Source organism: Panthera tigris, chromosome F3 (assembly GCF_018350195.1).
Source record: "Panthera tigris isolate Pti1 chromosome F3, P.tigris_Pti1_mat1.1, whole genome shotgun sequence".
In the NCBI taxonomy this organism is placed as follows: domain Eukaryota; kingdom Metazoa; phylum Chordata; class Mammalia; order Carnivora; family Felidae; genus Panthera; species Panthera tigris.
Window position 1 is genome coordinate 63678468 of NC_056678.1, and position 18823 is coordinate 63697290.

At 52.3% G+C, this 18823-nt stretch overlaps 1 protein-coding gene across 2 annotated transcripts; it reads right to left on the reverse strand.

Annotated features, from left to right (window-relative positions):
• Positions 1–1629: 1629 nt before the first annotated feature.
• On the reverse strand, positions 1630–17662 carry FCGR2B (Fc fragment of IgG receptor IIb). Of its 2 annotated transcripts, XM_042976319.1 has the most exons (8): positions 17375–17662; positions 12650–12670; positions 10704–10958; positions 7234–7488; positions 6403–6525; positions 4475–4522; positions 2532–2569; positions 1630–2452 (listed from the first exon to the last, which is right to left on the reverse strand). In XM_042976319.1, exons 1-8 carry the CDS (start codon positions 17484–17486, stop codon positions 2363–2365), a joined length of 942 nt encoding a protein of 313 aa, XP_042832253.1. In that variant the 5' UTR covers positions 17487–17662; the 3' UTR covers positions 1630–2362. The 2 variants fall into 2 exon arrangements, with proteins under 2 accessions (XP_042832253.1, XP_007093084.2); XM_007093022.3 differs by lacking the exon at positions 4475–4522 and having other exon boundaries at positions 17375–17661.
• Between the last annotated feature and the right edge of the window lie 1161 nt (positions 17663–18823).

Sequence of the window (18823 nt, forward strand, 5' to 3'; positions counted from 1 at the left end):
TCGGGAACAGTAACATAGTCCATTATAATCAGATTGGCACAAATGTAAAATTTTAAATGCCCACCATGGACAAGGGCGTCAGGAATTGGGCACCCTAATATACTCCGGGGGGTGGGGTGGGGCACGGAGGCTGCTTTCTTAGAGACAATATGAAAGTATCTTTGAGCCAATGATGCTACATTTTGGACTTTATCTTTCAGAAACAGTCACACGTGCAGTCAAAAATATCCCCCGCCCAAAGCATTGTTTATTGCAGCATTGTATGTAACAATGAAAAATTGGTAACATTTAAAGTGTTGGCTAAACAAAATGTGGTATGGTACTTGCACTGTGGGACACTATATAATCCTTAAAAAGAAAAAAGTTCCATGGAAAGAACTCCGTAATATGCGGTCAATCGAAATAAACCAGCTGCATAAGCATTTGTAAAATATGGTCCCACTTCCGGTCTTAAAAAGACCGTAAATATGTGTTGGATGCATACCAAACAATTCAGAAATACACACATGTTCAAGAGCAGTTACCCACAGAAAGGGGAACATTATGGGGATGGTTAAAGGGAGCATTTGCTTTTACCTGATATATTCCTGTATTATTTGCGCTACGTACTTAGAGTGAGCATGAATTTCTGTCTATGTGCACTTATGCACACGTGAAAACACGATGTGATCCGATTTTTAAAATACATATACCTCTTGCTACAGATGGGAACACGGATTGGCACCCTTTGAATGTCGGCATTGACTGTTTCCGGTCACTAGGCGTATAGGTGATTTTAATGATCTCTTTTGCTTACCTGTATCTTAATTTTATGCAAAGAATATTAGTGTAGTAAAATAATTTACCTAGAGATCTTGATTTCCTTTTGGAAATAAGTTGCTACCAGGAAATTTATAAATAGATATACATTATTCCCATAAAAATGAGCACGTGAACAGGAAGAAGAAATGTGAATGGCTAATACTCTGAAACTCTCTAAAGCACCTAGTCTGGCATAAAGTAAGCCCTCAATAACCTAGTAATTAGGTTATTGCATTACTATTCCTTATTATTATAACACTATGTGCGTGTGAAATCTGATTGTGGGACTATGAAATGTATCCTAGAAAGCTATGGAAACTATACCGAGAAGGAAGCTGCTAAATCCCAAATGCAAGGATGCTGTTCAAGGAGGCTGTGTTAGCGTCCCAGGAAAATGAGGCCGCTCCAAGGGCACCCACCAAACCCTCAGGGGAGCTGTCGGTCGTGTTTCGAACCTGCCAGGATGGCTTCTCTGAGAGGGTCATGTCCTGCTGGTAAATATAGGAGGACCTCAGCAACAGGAAGTCAGCAATCTCTCCCGAGGATTCATCTGAAGCTTGGCTTCCTGAGAACAAGTGTTACAAAACAAAGCGATTGTTTTCTTTGCCATCAGAGGAAAAGAAAGAAGACATGGAAACCAGAAGACGTGTTTGCTGAGAGTAGTCAGTTTTTTTTTTTAATTTTTTTAAATGTTTATTTATTTTTGAGAGAGACAGAGACAGAATGCAAGTGGGTTAGGGGCAGAGAGGGAGACACAGAATCAGAAGCAGGTTCCAGGCTCCGAGCTGTCAGCACAGAGCCCGACGCGGGGCTCGAACTCACGAGCCGTGAGATCATGAACTGAGCCGAAGTCGGACGCTCAACCGACTGAGCCACCCAGGTGCCCCAAGAGTAGTCAGTTTTAAGTGGGACACTCACCCTATACTCCAAATCTTCCCTCTCCTCCACCTCCTTCCCATCACCACCTGCCCAAGATTTATATCGCTGGAAAGAAATAGACCTGTCTACACTCCAACCAATACGGCCTTTAAAAGGGAAAGGGAAAGTTGCTTTTATAGTATTTTATTATAAAAGGAACACACAGTCCGTGTAGAAAAATAAGGAAGGAAAATGGAAAGCACCCATAATTAACGCCATGACCCTGAAACAACCACTTTTAATGTGTTGGCCAATGTTAGTCTGTTTCATCATTTCTGAAATTGTACATACTCCCGTAATGTTTCTCATGTGCCTGTGACATAAATATTTCCCATGTTGCTACAATCTCTTAATAAATGTAATTTTTTATCTGCCGTGTGGGTGTATGCAGAAGAGTCTCGATGGTGAGAAGGACAGAGACGCAGAAGGACTCACTACAGTCAGTTATCTGGGGCCGTATTGTCTTTGAGGACAGGGAGCTTCAGGATTCACACAGGTCGCTCTGGAAGAGTCCTTCTCCTTCTTTGGAACCGCAGCAGCCTCTTGTCCTCCCCAAGGGGAGTTCAGGCCAGGCAAGAATTCTGATTCTCCGATTCTGGCCCCTCTGATTCTCCTCCCCCGGTCTCAGGCAAGACAACGGAGATTAAATGTGGTTCTGGTAATCCGGCTCCTCTGCTTCTTCCTCTATGGCTTCCGGGTGCAAGAGAAGTGAATAGGTGATGGCATTCTCAGCCTAGAGAAAGCAGAAAGGAGAGTCACAGGGATGGAGGCAGCAGAAGAGGGGGGAGAAGGAGACGGCTGGGACGGCTCACCTCAACTTTGGCGGCATCTTCAGCATCCGTGAGATTGGCTGTGGGCAACAAGAACAGAGATCAGCCAGGGCACTGTTGCAGAAGAGGACCTACCACACTGCCGCAGAGGCTGCAAAGACAAAGCCCGAACCAGACCTGCAAGAAGGACCTGTAGGCCAAGAGCTTCGCTCACCACCCAGGCTCCCCACCCTGGCCAAGCTGGCAGAAGGAGGCAGTCTGTGCCGCGTGCGTTTCAGAGAGTGGCTGACTTTTTCTAGAGGCAAACTGGCCAGCTTGGGGGATCTGAGAACCGGGGAAGAGCTGGGAGCTGTTCAGTATCACAGGGAAGTCAAGTCCAGATTTTTGCCAACCCCAGGAGACCGGGGGTGGGGGTGGGGGGGGCGTCTGGGCATTGGCCAGATGCCCTGCATCTTGCTGGGAACTCTCAGAAGAAGGTGATGCTCCCTGACGTTAAAGGGAAAGAAAGCGCAACGGTGAAAGCGAGGGAGGGAAAGAGGGAAGCAAGCAAATCAGGCCAGTCGGCTCCCTGGTAAATCGCTAAAACACACCAAATTCCCACATGTGTTTTGCCAAAAAGCTCACTTCGCCAGGGCGGGAAGTAGCCTCAGTATCTGCGAAGCAGCATTCCTCAGGAAAGGGCTGGAGGGTCTGGGACAATACGTTTAGTGTCTCCACTCGCCCTCTGAACACAAAGAGTCTCTGTTCGCCATGCTGCAAATTCTGGGGCAAACCTCTTCCCCAATTCTCCTTCCAATACATTTCTCAATAATCCCAGCAACCTCGCCAGCTGATGGGAAACAACCAGCCCCAGTGCCTGGCTGTGAAATAAATACTTGTGGAATATATTTATGCCGGTATGGACGGAGCCAGACCTCCAGGTGGCTGTCCCAGTTGTGCTGGGGCTTTATTCTACATCTGCTTTGGCCTGGTGTGGGCTCAGGCCCCGCGTCCCCACGTGACCTGGCCAAGAACGCAAGGGCCTTGCTCAAAGCACAGCGGGACGAACGCCATTTTGCTCAAGCTCTCGAATCTGTTGGTTCTTTTCTGAGTCACACTCCTGCCGTCTGACCCAGAGTCCTCGAGGGCCTCCTGTTCTTCTCTTGCTGCTGCTGGGGAGCCCCTCGAGAATGTCTTGGGTTCCCTCATGCTCCAGCTAAACTACAGTCAGGAGGTCGCCTGAAATACTCCTGTTCCTACCTCAGCCAGGGGTTGAATGGCCACTGACTCTCAGAGTGTCAGGCCTGGAAGGACTTCGAGGTCATCCAGGCCACTCCACTCCTGTCCTCAGGGAGGTCCCTGCACCCCCATGGTGGGGAACATTCAAGATTCCACCTGATGATGATGACAGAGCTAGGACCACGTCCATGTTTAATAAACTTACTCAAGTGGGCATCAGAACCAAGCTTTGCCCACAAGTGAAGCTCACTGGTGAATGCACCCAGTCCTCTAGAACTTTCTCAAGCCCAGATCTCCTCCTGATGCCCCACCCTTACCCCATCACTCCCAGAGACTCCTCACCATGTCCTGGGAGTATTCCCTAGGTCTCCCCCTCCTTTCCTCTCAATCCTGTTTGTCTCAGTCTTACCACTTCTAACCTCTGTCCCGTGCCAGCTTGGCCAACCCCCACAGAGAGGCCCAGATATCTCTTATTTCCTGCTCTGGAAACGTTCCCAGCGTTCCCGGCTCCGAAATTCGGACACGGCCCTCCCCTCTCTATCTGGGACAGGTGGTCTTCTGCCCCTCATCCCCCGTGAGGTCCTCTTGAGGCCCAGGAGTTAGTCTCAGAACTGACCAAGCGATTTGAGCCCCTGTCCTCCTCCCGCCGCCCCCTCCCTCTCCTGCGCTCCCAGCTGAACTCACACAAGCCGCTTCCTGCTGACTCCAATCCACCTGGAAGCCCCAGGCAGGGCACCTCAGGCCCCCAGGCGGGGAGCTGCACTCACCTGGTTCCTCAGGGAGGGTCTCTCCCATTTCCCTGTGCTCAGGGTATCCTAGGAGAGCCAGGGGGGGGGGGGGAGGGGGGTGCACATAGAAGGTTAGTAGGACTGTGGGCTGGGGCCTGAGTCCTGGGACAAGGACCCAGGGCAGGAATGGATTAGAACCAACACAGACCCCTCCCCCACAGAGACTCCTCCCCACGCCCTGGCTCTCCTGCCCAGGCCCTGCCTGTAAAAGGGCCTGGTCCAGAGAGACAGGTTGGGCGCTTGGGTTAACCGTGGCGTCTCCTGGGACCGCCAGAAAGGCCCCTCCGAGGCATCTTTCTCAGGCTCGTTCTGCCTTTTAAAAAAGCACTACTTTCTCCCAGTCAGTGTCTCTCTCCACATCTCCACATTTGCTTGCCATCAGTGGCTGAGGTGCAGACTTGCAAAGTGCTTTGCGAGGTGTTAGTAACAGTCTTTCCTCCTCTCAATGGCTCTGAGTCATTTTCTGCCTTCTTCCCCTGGGTGTCTTCCGACTTCCTCTCCAGCAAGCCGGCTTTTCCACGTGATGAACAGCGACGATTTGCCTATTAGATCTCTATGGCACCTGCCCTCCTCTCTCAGCTCCTTTGCGTTAGTGCGAAGCGGGAAGGAACTGGTTTCCAAGGGCCCAGAATCTTCAGCGCGCCCATCAGTGAACGGAAGGCTGCCTGGCAAACTGTGCTGGGTGGTGCTGAGGGGAAGTGAGTGAGGAGTTACGGTTACTTCCCTCCTGTGGTCTTGCCATCCTCTTTGGAACACAGTTTCGTTCTTTAATGTGGCCTCCGCGGTCTGCGTGACCCGGCCCTTGTCCATTTGCCTGCCTGACTCAGGCCTCCTTCCTTCGTGCCTTGCAATTCATGGCCTCAGTGCCTCCAACTGCCTCCAGCGCCCTCCTTGCCCTTCCCTCAAGTCCCAGCCCAGCTGCAGTGTTCCCCATTTCCATGTCTAGAATGCTCTTCCGGCCCACTTGGCCTGGCTAACTGCTCCCCTCACGTACGGCCTCCTCCATAATGACAACGGCTCTTACTTGCGTGCTGTTTGCTAGGTACTCGGCACCGTCGTGAGAGCTCAGCCTCGTTTATCCTCCTCCAATCCTGCGAGGTGGGTTCGATTAGCGTCCTCACTTTCCAGATGAAGACACGGGGGCCCAGAGGTGGGGAATAACTCACCCAAGCCCACAAAGCGGGGGAGCCGTGGAGCCGAGATCTAAACTCGGGTGGTCTGGCCCCACCACGTGTGCGTGGGTCACTACATGTGCCACCGCGTCGCGAAAAAGCTTCTCTGATGGCTCACCGCGTGCTGCCTCGTGTGGGCTCTCGTGTCCTCTGAACCCATAGCCTTTGCAACTCTCTACCATTGCTTTCATCCCACCCAGTTGTAACGATTCGCTTGTACTTCTGCTGTTCCCACATCTGTCGTTGCCACTGCATGGTGAGCTCCTTGAGAGCGGAGCTCGGACTTAGCCTCCCCTGCCTAGCACGGCGCTGTGCACGTACACAAGTTCGTTCGAGCCTTGTTGAATGAATGAATGAATGAATGAATGAATAAAACGTGGGTTGTGGGGGCACCTGGGTGACTCAGGAGGTTAAGCACCTGACTCTTGATTTCAGCGCACATCATGATCTCACGGTTCGTGGGATCGAGCTCCGCACTGGCTCTGCACTGACAGCAAGGAGCCTGCTTGGGATCCTCTCTCTCCCTCTCTCTCTGCCCCCCTCTCTCTCTCTCTTCCTCTCCCTCTCTCTCAAAATAAATAAATAAACTAAAAACAAAAACAAAACAAAACAAGGGGCTATGTCCGAATTACAAAGATTCTCTTAGCCCCAAGAGAAGGGTTCTGGAAATGTTTGGGGTTAGGGCGTTGGCCAAGTAGGAACTGATAACAAGAGGAACCAAGAGAAGCCACAAACCTGAAGTCTGCTTTTGCCTGTGGCGGAACCAGGCCACAACGGCAGCAAGGATGGCCACGGCAGCAATGCCAGCGACCGCGACCGCAATCATCACCGTCACTGAGGAGTCGCTCCAACTGGACCCTGAAGAGGAGAGACTTCAGGACAGGCGGTACTCTCCCACCTCCCACAGTGCTCAGGGCTTCTCCCCGGGAGCTGCTTTGTGTCTGGGTCCCTTGCAGATGCTACACTCACTTCCTCCCCCACCTCCCCTGAATGGGGTTGCTGTGGCTGGATGTGTGCCTCCCCCACACCAGGTGCCTCCTAGAGGCACTCGAGGGCCTGTGTGGGGGCAGAGGGAAGGGCTCCTGTCAGCTTCAGGGAGAGAAGGGAGGGGGGCCTGAAGCCTTCCTTGGTGGGAAGCACCACCACTGGACCCAGCAAGACCTTGAACTGTCGGGGACACGCCATGCCTTGGGGAGCAAGCCAATGTACATGGCACGAGAACTAAGAAGAACCGAAACCCTCAGTTCTTGGGGACGCCCAGGAGCTCAAGGAACCTCTGCGCCAATGAGGGAGCTCTGTGCCATTGCTGTCCTTAGTAGGCGCCTGCATTTTCAGCGGCACCCAGCCTTTTCAGCTGGGACCTGAGGCTGGGGGCTCTGAACCGTAGCCCCTACTGCTGCCCCTTGGCCAATATTTATCAAGCCCCCCCGCCCCGTGCCTCCCCCCTTTGCCTCAGCGCCCAACTGTTTTGGCTGTGGCATTTCTCAGGCCCCCGAGGAGGCCCGTAGGACCTCGGCCATAACTGTCCAGCCCCCAGTCCTCTCTCCATCCTGATGGGGCTCCCACCTTGGACGGTGATGGCCACGGGCTGTGACGCCTGCAGACTCCTCCCTATCAGTCCCGTGCAATGGTACTCGCCGCTGTGACTGAGGTTTGCCCGTGGGATGGAGAAGGTGGAATTCATGGGGGAAAACTGCTTGGATTTTCCATTCTGGAAGAACGTGATCTTGTACAGAGGCTTGTTCCTCCAGCTGTGGCACCTCAGCACGATGGGCTCCCCCTTCTGGAACACCAGGCTAGGGGTCTGGAGCACCAGCCAGTCTGAAAGACACAAAGGGACCCCAGGACCCAGCAGGTCTTGACTCAACTCTGAGACCCACCCTGTCCTTACTGGTGGGACACAGTGTGTGGAGGGAAGAGCTTGAGATCGCAATCCAGCGGCCCTGGTCTCCAAAGCTGGCTCCATCATTTGGGAGCTCGGCAATCTTGGGCCTCTTCTGGATTCCTCAGCTGTGAAAATGGATGACGTAATACCACGCATCTACAATAGTTTCTGGCACGTAGTAGGTGTTCAGGATACGCCCGTCTTCTCTTTCCTGTCCTGAGAGAGGGCAGCTACAGCCCCGTCCTGCCCAGGAGGCCCTTGTGAGAAGGATACAAGAGACCGCACCCAAAAAGGGGGGGGGCGCCTGGGTGGCTCAGTCAGGTAAGCTGTCGACTGCGGCTCAGGTCATGATCCCACAGTCTGTGAGTTCGAGCCCCGCGTCAGGCTCTGTGCTGACAGCTCAGAGCCTGGAGCCTGTTTCAGAGTCTGTGTCTCCCTCTCTCTCTGCCCCTTTCCTGCTCATGCTCTGTCTCTCTCTCTCTCTCAAAATAAATAAACATTAAAAAAAAGAAAAAACAAAACACCAAAAAAAAGACCCCAGGATGCGGTCCCTTCCTTGGGGGAGCAATGGGAGAGATCCAGTCTGACCTAGGAGGTAACATGTGAGGGGACACGGCAGCGACACGCATCTTCTGGGAGAGTACGAAATCATGGACATGAAACAAATATTAGTTTATTTGGCGTATGTTGGTAACGTGGAGTTTTACTTCAGCGGGGTCTTTGCCTGAAGGCAGCAGTGTCATGGGCGGGGCACTAGCCTGCTGCGTACCCCTTCCCCCCCAATTTTCATCCTTTTACCGAAGAAGAAAAAAATATTTAGTAATTTTGTTGTATAGGGAACAGAGCCTATGAGGGATATTTGTACTCCTGACCTCAGCTCAGGTACTCCTTTTCTTTTCTTTTCTTTTCTTTTCTTTTCTTTTCTTTTCTTTAATTTTTATTTTTGTGAGGGAGAGAGAGAAAGAGAGACAGAGACAGAGCATGAGCAGGGGAGGGGCAGAGCGAGACGGAGACACAGAATCCCAAGCAGGCTCCAGGCTCCAAGCTGTCAGCACAGAGGCCGACGCGGGGCTTGAACCCACGAAGATCATGACCTGAGCCGAAGTCGGATGCTCAACCAACTGAGCCACCAGCCACCCCACTCCTTTTCTCTAAAGCCGGAGGACAGAGCTGAGCACGAGTTGGAAAGAGAGGTGGAAGAAGAGAGCAGAATTATAGGGAGGTAGGGGTGGAGGGGGGTGGAGGGGGCGGGAAGAGTGACAACAGCCAGGCGCGGGCCGGCCCCAACCAGAATGAGGCCAACCAAGTCTCTACACTGGCTGGTGACCCTGCCGCGGTTACAGGAAGAGATAGTACCCAGGGGGTGCCCCAGCTACAGCAGGAAATCTGGGCACAGAGGATGACACCAAATCCTGCTACTTGGGTCCCACCAGCTAGAAAAGCCTACCCCTCCTGCTGGGGAGACACGTTCCACCCACTTCCTCCCCTTTCCCTTCTGCAGATTCCTCCTCTCGGAGAACCGGGACCCTGGCTGGACACTGCACTCCAGGGTGAGGCCAGGCGGCCCTGGTCCCCTGGACTGACTGCCTCTTTCAGAAGATGGGACGAGGGTAGGCAGGAATGCTGAGACTGTCAAGCTTTTAAAAACTAAAGTAGAGGGGCGCCCGGGTGGCTCAGTCTGTGGAGCATCCGATTCTTGGTTTCAGTTCAGGTCACGGTCTCGCGGTTTGTGGGATCCTGCCCCGCGTCGAGTCGGGTTCTGCGCGGACAGCTCAGAACCGGCTTGGGATTCTCTCCCTACTACGTCTCTCTCTGCCCCTCTCCTGCTCACATGCTCTGTTTCTCTCTCTCTCCCTCAAAATAAATAAACTTAAAAAAGTAATAATAATAAAGTAGAGCCCAGAGAAAAAGCCAAAGCTGCTGCCACGTGGCCCCAGCAACCGATTCCTGCACATCTCTTCCCTGTCTAGGTGACTGGCCCTTCCTTCCCTGCAAAGTCTGTGCTCGTACCAGGTTTGGACATGAATACTGGGGAGTGTCCTCCTCAGGCTGGGTTGCGAGCGGGCCACCTGAGGTCTCCTTGAGCACATGGGTCTTGGGGCAGATCTTGAGAGCAGGGCCCAGTTTCATGTTCGCGGCCCCCATATGTTCTTCGGGTAATCCAAGGGCCTTTCTGTCAATCTGGGAACGAAAGTCCTCTGCAATCTTCTGGAAGCCTCGCAGAGAAGGCGCACACAGCCCCTCCCTGCTCCAATGGCTGGCTGCGGATGCACTGGGGGGGGGGGGGGGGCTGAGGGGGCTTGGTTGAGGGGGATTGTCTCACCTCCTTCCCTTCCTGGAGGGACAGGGACACACAGGTCAAGGCCCTGCCGGTCCTCAGAGCTTTCCCTCCAGGCCTGTCACTTCCTGCTGGGCTGAGAGTGGGCCGTGGGGGTGGGGTGGGCAGCAGGCCCCATGCTTTTGAGGAAAATTCGGGAATCAGGTGAGGGAAAGGGACGACAGGAAGAGTAACAGGGACGGTATGCATCTCAATTGCCTGGTGGCTTTTCTTCAGGGAGAAACTACTGTTTTGCCCGGAGCTTTGTATAACTGGTCCTCTGTTTAGCAAACATCCTTTAAGGCCTGCCCTTGTCAGGGGCTGGAAATGCAAAGATAGTTAAAACACAATTTTCAGGTCAAGTTGCCTGGAGGGCAGGGGGCAGGGAAATGCTGGTACCACCAGGACCCGGGGAAGGAGGCATAATTAGCCCCCAGGAGCAGATGAGGAAACAGGCCCGAGGGCAGACCGTAGCTCGGTGTTTACACGGCTGGTAATGTCCAGGCCAGGGACTCAGCTGTGGTCCGTCTGCGCTCCGTGACTGCTACAAAAATGGGTTTCTAGGCAGTCAGAATTTGCTTCTGCTTCTCTCACACCCCGGGGCTGCTTGTTTGTAGCCCTCGTAAGGTTCTCGCTCAATCAGGAATCTCTTAGGAACACACACCGAGCAAAGGGGGTGGGTGAAAAGGGAAACAAGTGGAGAAAACAACTTCAAACAGCTCACGGCGATGCTTCCCAGTAAACAGGCCACCTCGCTTCCCTAAAAAACCTCTGTAAGCAGATTCCGTCTCTCCTTGCCCTCCCGGACTGTCCCCGGGGCCTTCCTCCACTGACCGGAAAACACATCCAGATACACGGGGTCACTGAGGCTGGTCTGGTCCGTCTGGCACGCGTACTCCCCTCTATCCTTCTCGGTGGCCTTAAAGCTGTAGTTGGGCCGGACCTGCGTGGGGATGGAGCTCCCATTATGGAACCACCGGATGGAGTGGTCCCCGGCTGTGTGGGCCCCCTGGCACTTCAGAGTCACATTGTCCTCCCGGAGCACGAGGATCCACGGGGGCTCCAGGTCCACCACAGCCTTCGGGAGACCTGCTCCGGGGCAGAGAGAAGGGGAAGCATGAGGAAAAGGGGCCCCAAGAGCCTAAGCGGGCCCCGAATTTCAAGCACCTGAGGTCCCGCTGGGGACATCAAGCGTGGAACCCGGCCCAGAACCGTTCTGCAAATGTAGGCAGCTCCTTTTACTCGTACACCCTACCGCAGGGGCCCCTGGGAAGCCAGGTCCCCTCAGAGAGGGTCGCCGTTCCTCAGAAAGATAGGGCAAGAGGTAAGAGAAAGGGAGAAGGGGCAAGGCAAACATTCTGGAAGTGTATCTCACCGGGGGCCATCCAAAGCAGGTCTGTCTTTCTTTCTTTCTTTCTTTCTTTCTTTCTTTCTTTCTTTCCTCTCTTTCTTTCTTTCTTCCTTTCCTCTCTTTCTTCTTTCTTTCTTTCCTCTTTCTTTTCTTTCTTTCTTTCTTTCCTCTCTTTCTTTCTTTCTTCCTTTCCTCTCTTTCTTCTTTCTTTCTTTCCTTTTTCTTTTCTTTCTTTCTTTCTTTCCTCTCTTTCTTTCTTTCTTCCTTTCCTCTCTTTCTTCTTTCTTTCTTTCCTCTTTCTTTTCTTTCTTTCTTTCCTCTTTCTTTTCTTTCTTTCTTTCCTTTCTTTCTTTCTTCTTTCTTTCCTTTTGTTTCTTTCTCTCTTTCTTTCTTTTTTTTCTCTCTTTCTTTCCTCTCTTTCTTTCCTTCTTTTTTCTTTCTTTCTTTCTTTCCTCTCTTTCCTCTTTTTTTCTTTCCTCTCTTTCTTTCTTTCCTCTCTTTCTTTCTTCTCTTTCTTTCTCTTCCTTGTTTCTTTGTTCCTTCCTTCCTTCCTTCCTTCCTTCCTCTCTCTCTCTCTCTTTCACACACACACACACACACACACACACACACACTACACATGCATGCCCTTTTGGAACTCACTTTCCTCCCCTGTAACCTGAGGCATGGGAACACTGTGGATAAACTCTCTGCAGAGCTGGATGAAGACCGTGGGAGCATCTGGTGAAAGTGTCAGGCTTGAGGCAGACATCAGGTTTCCGTACGGACCTGATGTCAATCTTTATCCCTTAGACTAGACCTATCCTCACCCAAGTTCAGTGGAGGCTCTGTGGCCTCAAAAGGATAAAGAAAGAGAGAGAAAGGCAGGGGTGGGGGGGGGCAGTCTAGGGGTCCTGGGTTCAGTGCCCCAGGGAGAACCTCCGCCTCACCCCCTGGGGGGCCTGGGACCTGGGGAGCTTAGTGGCAGAGAGAAAGAAGGCCCTGCAGAGTTTGCTTCAGCAAGCTGCACCCAGGGGTCTCTCCTATTTCTCTCCAGGGAAACAGGCCCTGAAGCCCTCAGATACACCCAAAGTGGAAAATTTATCAACACACGGAGACATCCCAGGCAGATGATGGGATTTTGTATGCAGCTGAAACTAAAATTGTCCGGGCTCTTGATTTTACTTGGGGAGAGGAAGGTGCGAGAGAGACGACGAGTTACAGCTCACCAGCTGGGAACCGGAAGGGCTGAAGCCACCTATGCCCCCAAGGCTCCCCTGCTTCCCTGGGAGAAGGGGAAAGAGAAAGGAGGGGAGGGGGCGGGGCATCTTCCGGGAGACTCCACTTCAGTATGGGGTTACTGGTGCATTCAGGGCACCTCCAGATGGGGTGCTGGGAGTAGAGGAAGAAGGTGGCTGGGGGAGGGAGAGGATGTGGGGGGAGCACTTACCAGGTGTCCCAAGGACTGGACCTGTAAGAGAGAAAAGCAAAGATCAGCCTGGAGTTTAGATCTGATGATTCATCATTACAAAGCATCCCCTCAAAAAAAAAAAAAAAAAAAAAAAAAGCCCCCTATGCAAATCCCCTTAACTTCCTTACCCTTGGCTGTCTCTGTATTGTCCCTGTCTTTACTGGTTCAGCTGTGTGTTACTAAAATCACCTACACAAGCAGGCAGATGGATGTTTCTATAAATTTGCGGTCACCATATTCAAAAGGACACTGAACTGTCATTCTGAAAATTTTTTTTAAATTTTCTTTTTTAATGTTTATTTTTGAGAGAGAGAGAGAGACAGAGACAGAGACAGAGCCTGCGCAGGGGAGAGGCAGAGAGACAGAGACACAGAATTGAAGCAGGCTCCAGGCTCTGAGCTGTCGGCACAGAGCCCGACGCGGGGCTCGAACCCACGAACCCCATGAACCGCGAGATCACCACCTGAGCCAAAGTAGGGCGCTTAACCAACTGAGCCACCCAGGCGTCCCTCGGACAATTTTCTCCAGTAAATTTGCTCTGCTGCCCAGTAACACTCATCTTTTCTCGCTGCCAAAACTTCCCTGCCCTCTGCCTCGGAACCCTTCTCTCCTAAAGCCCGACTCCTTCCTCCGTAATTCACAGAAAACAAAAGCTGGTAGGAAACCTCACGCCTTCCCCCAGCTCAGTCTGCACCTCTGTCCAACTTCCTTTCTCCCTGTTCTCTGGGCAAAGCCTCCCTGCGTCTCTCCCTGGTCCGTCTCCAGGCTGTGGTGTCCTCTCTGTCACCCTGGCAAGCATTTCCCTCTCTCTGTTACTCCCGCCCTCTTCTGCATCATCAATTTCTCCTTCTCAGCCGGGTCTGGCCCGTCAACGTAAACATATCCCAGGATCTTTCATTAAAAGGAAAAAAAAAAAAAAAAGCTTCTCGCTTGATCCCACATGCAATTCTAAAAGCGTCTCTCTGCTCCCTTTCAGAGCCAGATTTCTCAAAAATGTTTTTTCCGGGGCGCCTGGGTGGCGCAGTCGGTTAAGCGTCCAACTTCAGCTCAGGTCACGATCTCGCGGTCCGTGAGTTCGAGCCCCGCGTCGGGCTCTGGGCTGACGGCTCAGACCCTGGGGCCTGCTTCGGATTCTGTGTCTCCCTCTCTCTCTGCCCCTCCCCCGTTCATGCTCTGTCTCTCTCTGTCCCAAAAATAAATAAAAAACGTTGAAAAAAAAAAAATTTTAAAAAATGTTTTTTCCCCCGTGGGCCACCCTCGTTTCTACTTCTTCCATTCACTGTTTCGTTCGCCCCAGTTTGGACTCTGCCGTTGCCCGTTCGCTCTAACGTCTCTCTCCCGTTCTTCCCCGCGAAATTGTACGTCTTCGCTACCTACCCAGTTAGCCAAGCCTGGAAACTGCAACTCCCCTCTATTCCCCTCCTTCTCCCAAGCCCCCCACCCCCTTTCACATCAGTGAATCTTGTTGATTCTGCTTCCCGCTTAGGCCTGGAGTCTGTCGGCTTCACTCCGTGCCCGTGACTGCCGTGCAGGTTTAGGTCACCACCAGCTTTTTTCCACCTCCTAACTCCTCTCCTCACTCCTGTGTCCCCCTACAATCCACTTCCCACAGAAAGGCCGGAGTTATTTGTAAAATATCACATCCGGGGCGCCTGGGTGGCTCAGTGGGTTAAGCGTCCCACTTCGGCTCAGGTCACGCTCTCGCGGTCCGTGGGCTCGAGCCCCGCGTCGGGCTCTGTGCGGACAGCTTGGAGCCCGGAGCCCGCTTCGGATTCTGTGTCTCCCTCTCTCTCTCTGCCCCTCCCCTGCTCGTGCTCTCTTTCTCCCTCTCAAAAATAAGTAAACATTAAAAGATAATAATAAAAGTATCAGATCGTATAACATCACTCCCCCGCTTGCAGGCCTTCAAGGGCCTTCCTTTGCTCTTGAAATAAAGTGTACATCTTTACAAGGCCACACAGGGCAAGGGCTCTGCTCCCCTCTCCCCTCCCATCTTGAGGCCCTCTTCCCCTACTCACTGAGCTCCTCTCTAGACTCTTGACACTTGGGGCTTTTGTGTAAGCTCATCCCTCTTCGCTAGACCTACTTCCTTTTTCTCTTCCAATGGCTAGATCCTTGCTATGCTCAAAGTCTCAGCTCAAGGTCACCTCCTCAGAAAATACTTTTCCTATCATCCTGTTTAAGTGAGCCGCCCTCTCTTCTTCCCCACAAGGATTTTCCTTGTAAGAGTATCCTGTTTACATCTTCACGGCCCTTTCCAATTTATATTTACGCCTCTGTGTTTGCTTACTTGTTGTTTATATCTCCCAGGAGAATGTAAGCTCAAAGAGGGCAGTAGCCGTATCAATTGTATTGGCCAAGGCTCTGGAAATCGCTTATTGAATGAGCCTAGGTGGGAAATAAGAGGGGCCACAGTCGTATTGACAATGGGAAGTGAAGAAGATACACACACGAGAGAAATTTAAGAGGCAGAACCGGGGACGGTGGTAATGTAAGCGGATGGCTAGGAGAAAGTTACTCCCGTTCGCACAGATATACGTGTTAGGAGGAGGCGTGCGTTCGTAAGGCGAAGATGTTAAGTTGAGTTTGAGTATGTTTTGTTTCTGAGCTGGCATATCAATGTGGAGGCGTCCAACCGGCAGGTGGAAACACGCAATTGTAGTTGATACAAACAAGAGGGATGGGTTTGGAAGCTGTTGACGTAGAGGTGAGAGCTAAAAACCAGTGTGGGACTGGCGAGAGGGACAGTGCGGGACAGGAGAGCAGATAAAGAAGTAGAGCCTACGAGGAGGGGAAGAGGAGAAACAAGAAAAAGATGAGAAGAGCAGAGAGAAGTCATCGGCCATTTCTTCATTCCACACTCAACAAATGGTAGGGAACACACCCTCGGTAGGATCATTGTAAGGGAGACAAAGACCGCGTGCTTTAGGTCAGGAAGGCCGTCTGTCTTATTCATTGGTAAATCCCCAAGTCGTAGAACAGGGCCTGTACATAGCATTTATTTAATGTTTCAACAGGGCAGTTTGTGGAATCTGTAGAAATTCTGCAGGAAACGCAACGTACACATTGCCTGGCTGTAGAGGAAGATCCACTTGGGGCAATGGGAACATGGTTAAGAGGGTAGAATTGGGGCTTTACTGGGGCGCCTGGGTGGCTCAGTCGGTTGGGCGTCCGACTTGGGCTCAGGTCATGATCTCACCGTTGGTGGGTTTGAGCCCCGCGTCAGTCTCTGTGCTGACAGCCTAGAGACTGGGGCCTGCTTTGGATTCGTGTCTCTCTCTCTCTCTGCCCCTCCCCTGCTGGGTGCTCTGTCTCTATCTCTCTCAAAAATAAATACACATTAAAAAAACAAAGAACAAAAAAGAAGGGAGGCTTTATTCAGTAGAGCAGCACTGGAGGCGTTTCTGAAGTGCCAAGACTCAGCTGTGGCCGTACTTGAAGAGGTCATGGCCTCAGTGTAAAGCATGGATTCAGAGTAGAGGAGACAAGAGACTCGAGGTGGGGTCAGAGGCCGTTCTAAAAGTTGAGTGATCGAGTGACGAAGACCTAAATGTGGTGGCCCAAGGAAGAATGGGAAAAATGGACCAAACCCTCGGTGACTTAGCAAAAGGGCAAACGGGAGAAAACATCAAGTGTCGCCCAGGTGACCTGCACGTCAGTAGCACTGTCAGCAGAGAAGCATAGCCCCTCGCCAGGCCTGAGCTTCCCCCTGTGAAAAAGGAGACCGTCCAGCGCCCTTTTGACATGCTCTGCCCCTTCAGTCCATTTTATCCTGCTCCTGAGGGAACACCCTCTCTTTCTCACCTCCACCCCCTATCCCGGTATCATTCAGCACTGAGGGCCGAGGGCTCCCGGAGATGCCCAGATTTCATTATCAGTCAGAGTCCCTGACTTGCGGGGTCTGGGGCCATCCTGAGGTGTATTTGAGGCTGGAAACTCTAGCAGTTGAGCTTGGAGAGACAATCCCGGCAATAGAGCTCCCCTAGTTGGTCTCCCCCGACTTCTGCCCAGCCGGCACCATCAGTCTTTGGCTCTCCATCTTGGCCTAGGACTCTGGCTTTCTCCACGATCAGACCCAGGACCTAGCCCCGCGCGTGTGTGCAGTACAAAGAGGCACGCGTGGTTTCTCTGGTCCTACGATGGGCGATTCCAGAATTGTCCAGGTTGGGTGTCCTCTGAGCCCCTGTTCCCTGGATAACCCAGACCCTCTTGTGCTCCTTCCCAGGGAAATCTGACACATGAACAGAAGAGGCTTCTGCTGCCTGAAGTGGTTTCAGGGGCACAGAGAATGGCTATTGCTTCCTCCCTACCCCTTGTCTCAGACAGCCTTAGCCCTCCCGCCTGAGATCTGGTCCCTGGGAAACACAAATTTCTAAGGAAGGGAAACGTGCTGGCCACTCATTAGTCACTCAAACCTAGGTCACTGGACTTTTCGGGTGTAATGAGTGGCAGAGCACCAGTGACCTGACTGCCCCGGGGATCCTGGGCAAAAGACACTAAAAACAACCACCCAAACTGCCAGTGTTCTTGTTTGCCAAGGCCAGCCGGGTTGTCCGAGTTTGCTCTTCATCAGCGGGCCTTCACCCTCCTCGTTTCCTTGATGGGCTTCCCGTGCCACCCCTCATCCTCGCCCGACCTCTGCCCAACCAGGGTGGCAGCAGCTGAGGTAGGAAAGTGCACCTGCCTCTGGGGACCCGGACTCACCCAAGAAGAGCAGAGCTGTCCACAGTAGCATGTCGCCCAAAGGGGGGCAGGGCACACACTCGGCTCGGTCACTCCGGGCAGCAGGGAGGGGGCGGGTTGAAGGGATCTGCATCAATTCCTGGCACACGGTGGCCCTGGCAGCACCGGCGTGGCAGTCCCAGACTTCTCTCGAGGCCTGACCGATTCCACCCGGGGGGAGGACAGACCAATTCTGAAGTCCCAAAGAGGAAGTGAAAAGAAATGTTGTTTTACCATAGGCCCCTCCCCTTCCACCCTTTTTCCTCTCAACCGTTCCCTCCCAGAAGATTCGGAGCTTCCCAGAATGGATCTGGCTCAGCCCAATTCCAAATTCACAGAAATTTCAGCAACTGAGAAACAACTTCTTCCTCTTCTTTTGGGACACAGCCGGGCTCAGCCTCTGGGAGCAAGAGGGGAATGGCCACCCAAGCTCAGCTCGGACCCTCCTATCTGTTCCCAGGTCTTTAGAAAAAGCAGTGGGAAAGAATGTGGAGTCTGTCTTCTCTGACTTCTAGTTCCATTTGGAGGCCCAGGGGGCCCACCATCATTCGATTTTCTTTATTATCCAATCCCTGACTCACTCCTGGATGGTGGAACAAGAACAAAGAGGTGTGTCAGGTGGAATCAGGATGATGATCCCCGTCCCCTTATTCCCCTTGGACATGCGTTCTTTTGCTCGTTCCTTCAACAGGGATCTTTTGAGCACCAAGCTGTGCCCTGGTTCTTTATCTTTGCCACCCTCGTTCCCATCCCTGTCCCTGTCACTATGGCCAAGCAGCGCGGGCCTTGGAGCTAGATAAGTCTAGTTTTGAGTGCTAGGTAGCTTCTCAGAACCTCAGATAGCTCATCTGTAAAAACGAAGGTAATCAGGGGCACCCGGGTGGCTCAGTCGGTTTAGCGTCCGACTTCGGCTCAGGTCACGATCTCCCGGTTCGTGAGTTCGAGCCCCACATCAGGCCCTGTGCTCACAGCTCAGAGCCTGGAGCCTGTTTCGGATTCTGTGTCTCCCTCTCACTCTCTGCCCCTCCGCTGCTTGCACTGTCTCTCTCAAAAATAATAAATAAACATTAAAAAAGAAGAAGAAGAAGGTAATCAGGACTACCCTTCAAGCAGAATTTCCCAGCCTCAGTACTTTTGATATTTGGGGCCAAACGGTTCTCACGGGGAGGGCCTGTCCTATACATTGTAGAATAATTAAGAGCACCTCTGGCCTCTACCAGCGAGATGCCAGGGGCCACCCTAGTTGTGAAAATCAAAATGTCTCTAGACTTGGACAAATGTTCTCTCAGAGGCAGAGTTGCCCTGGGTTGAGAACCACTGCATCCAAGGTTCTTTTAGAAGAGAAATGAAAATTGGAGGGCTAGCCAAGTGCCTGGTGCATCATGAGGACCCAATGAAGGCTAGTTTCCTTTTCTTGCTTTCTATCACCAT

Excerpts from the sequence above, each read along its gene's own strand:
- FCGR2B (XM_042976319.1), bottom strand. The coding sequence starts at position 17,486 with ATGCAGATCCCTTCAACCCGCCCCCTCCCTGCTGCCCGGAGTGACCGA. Across the intron at positions 7,489-10,703 it reads GTATCTGGATGTGTTTTCCG|ACTGGCTGGTGCTCCAGACC; the intron begins GTCAGTGGAGGA and ends TGTGTCTTTCAG. Across the intron at positions 2,453-2,531 it reads AAGATGCCGCCAAAGTTGAG|GCTGAGAATGCCATCACCTA; the intron begins GTGAGCCGTCCC and ends TGCTTTCTCTAG.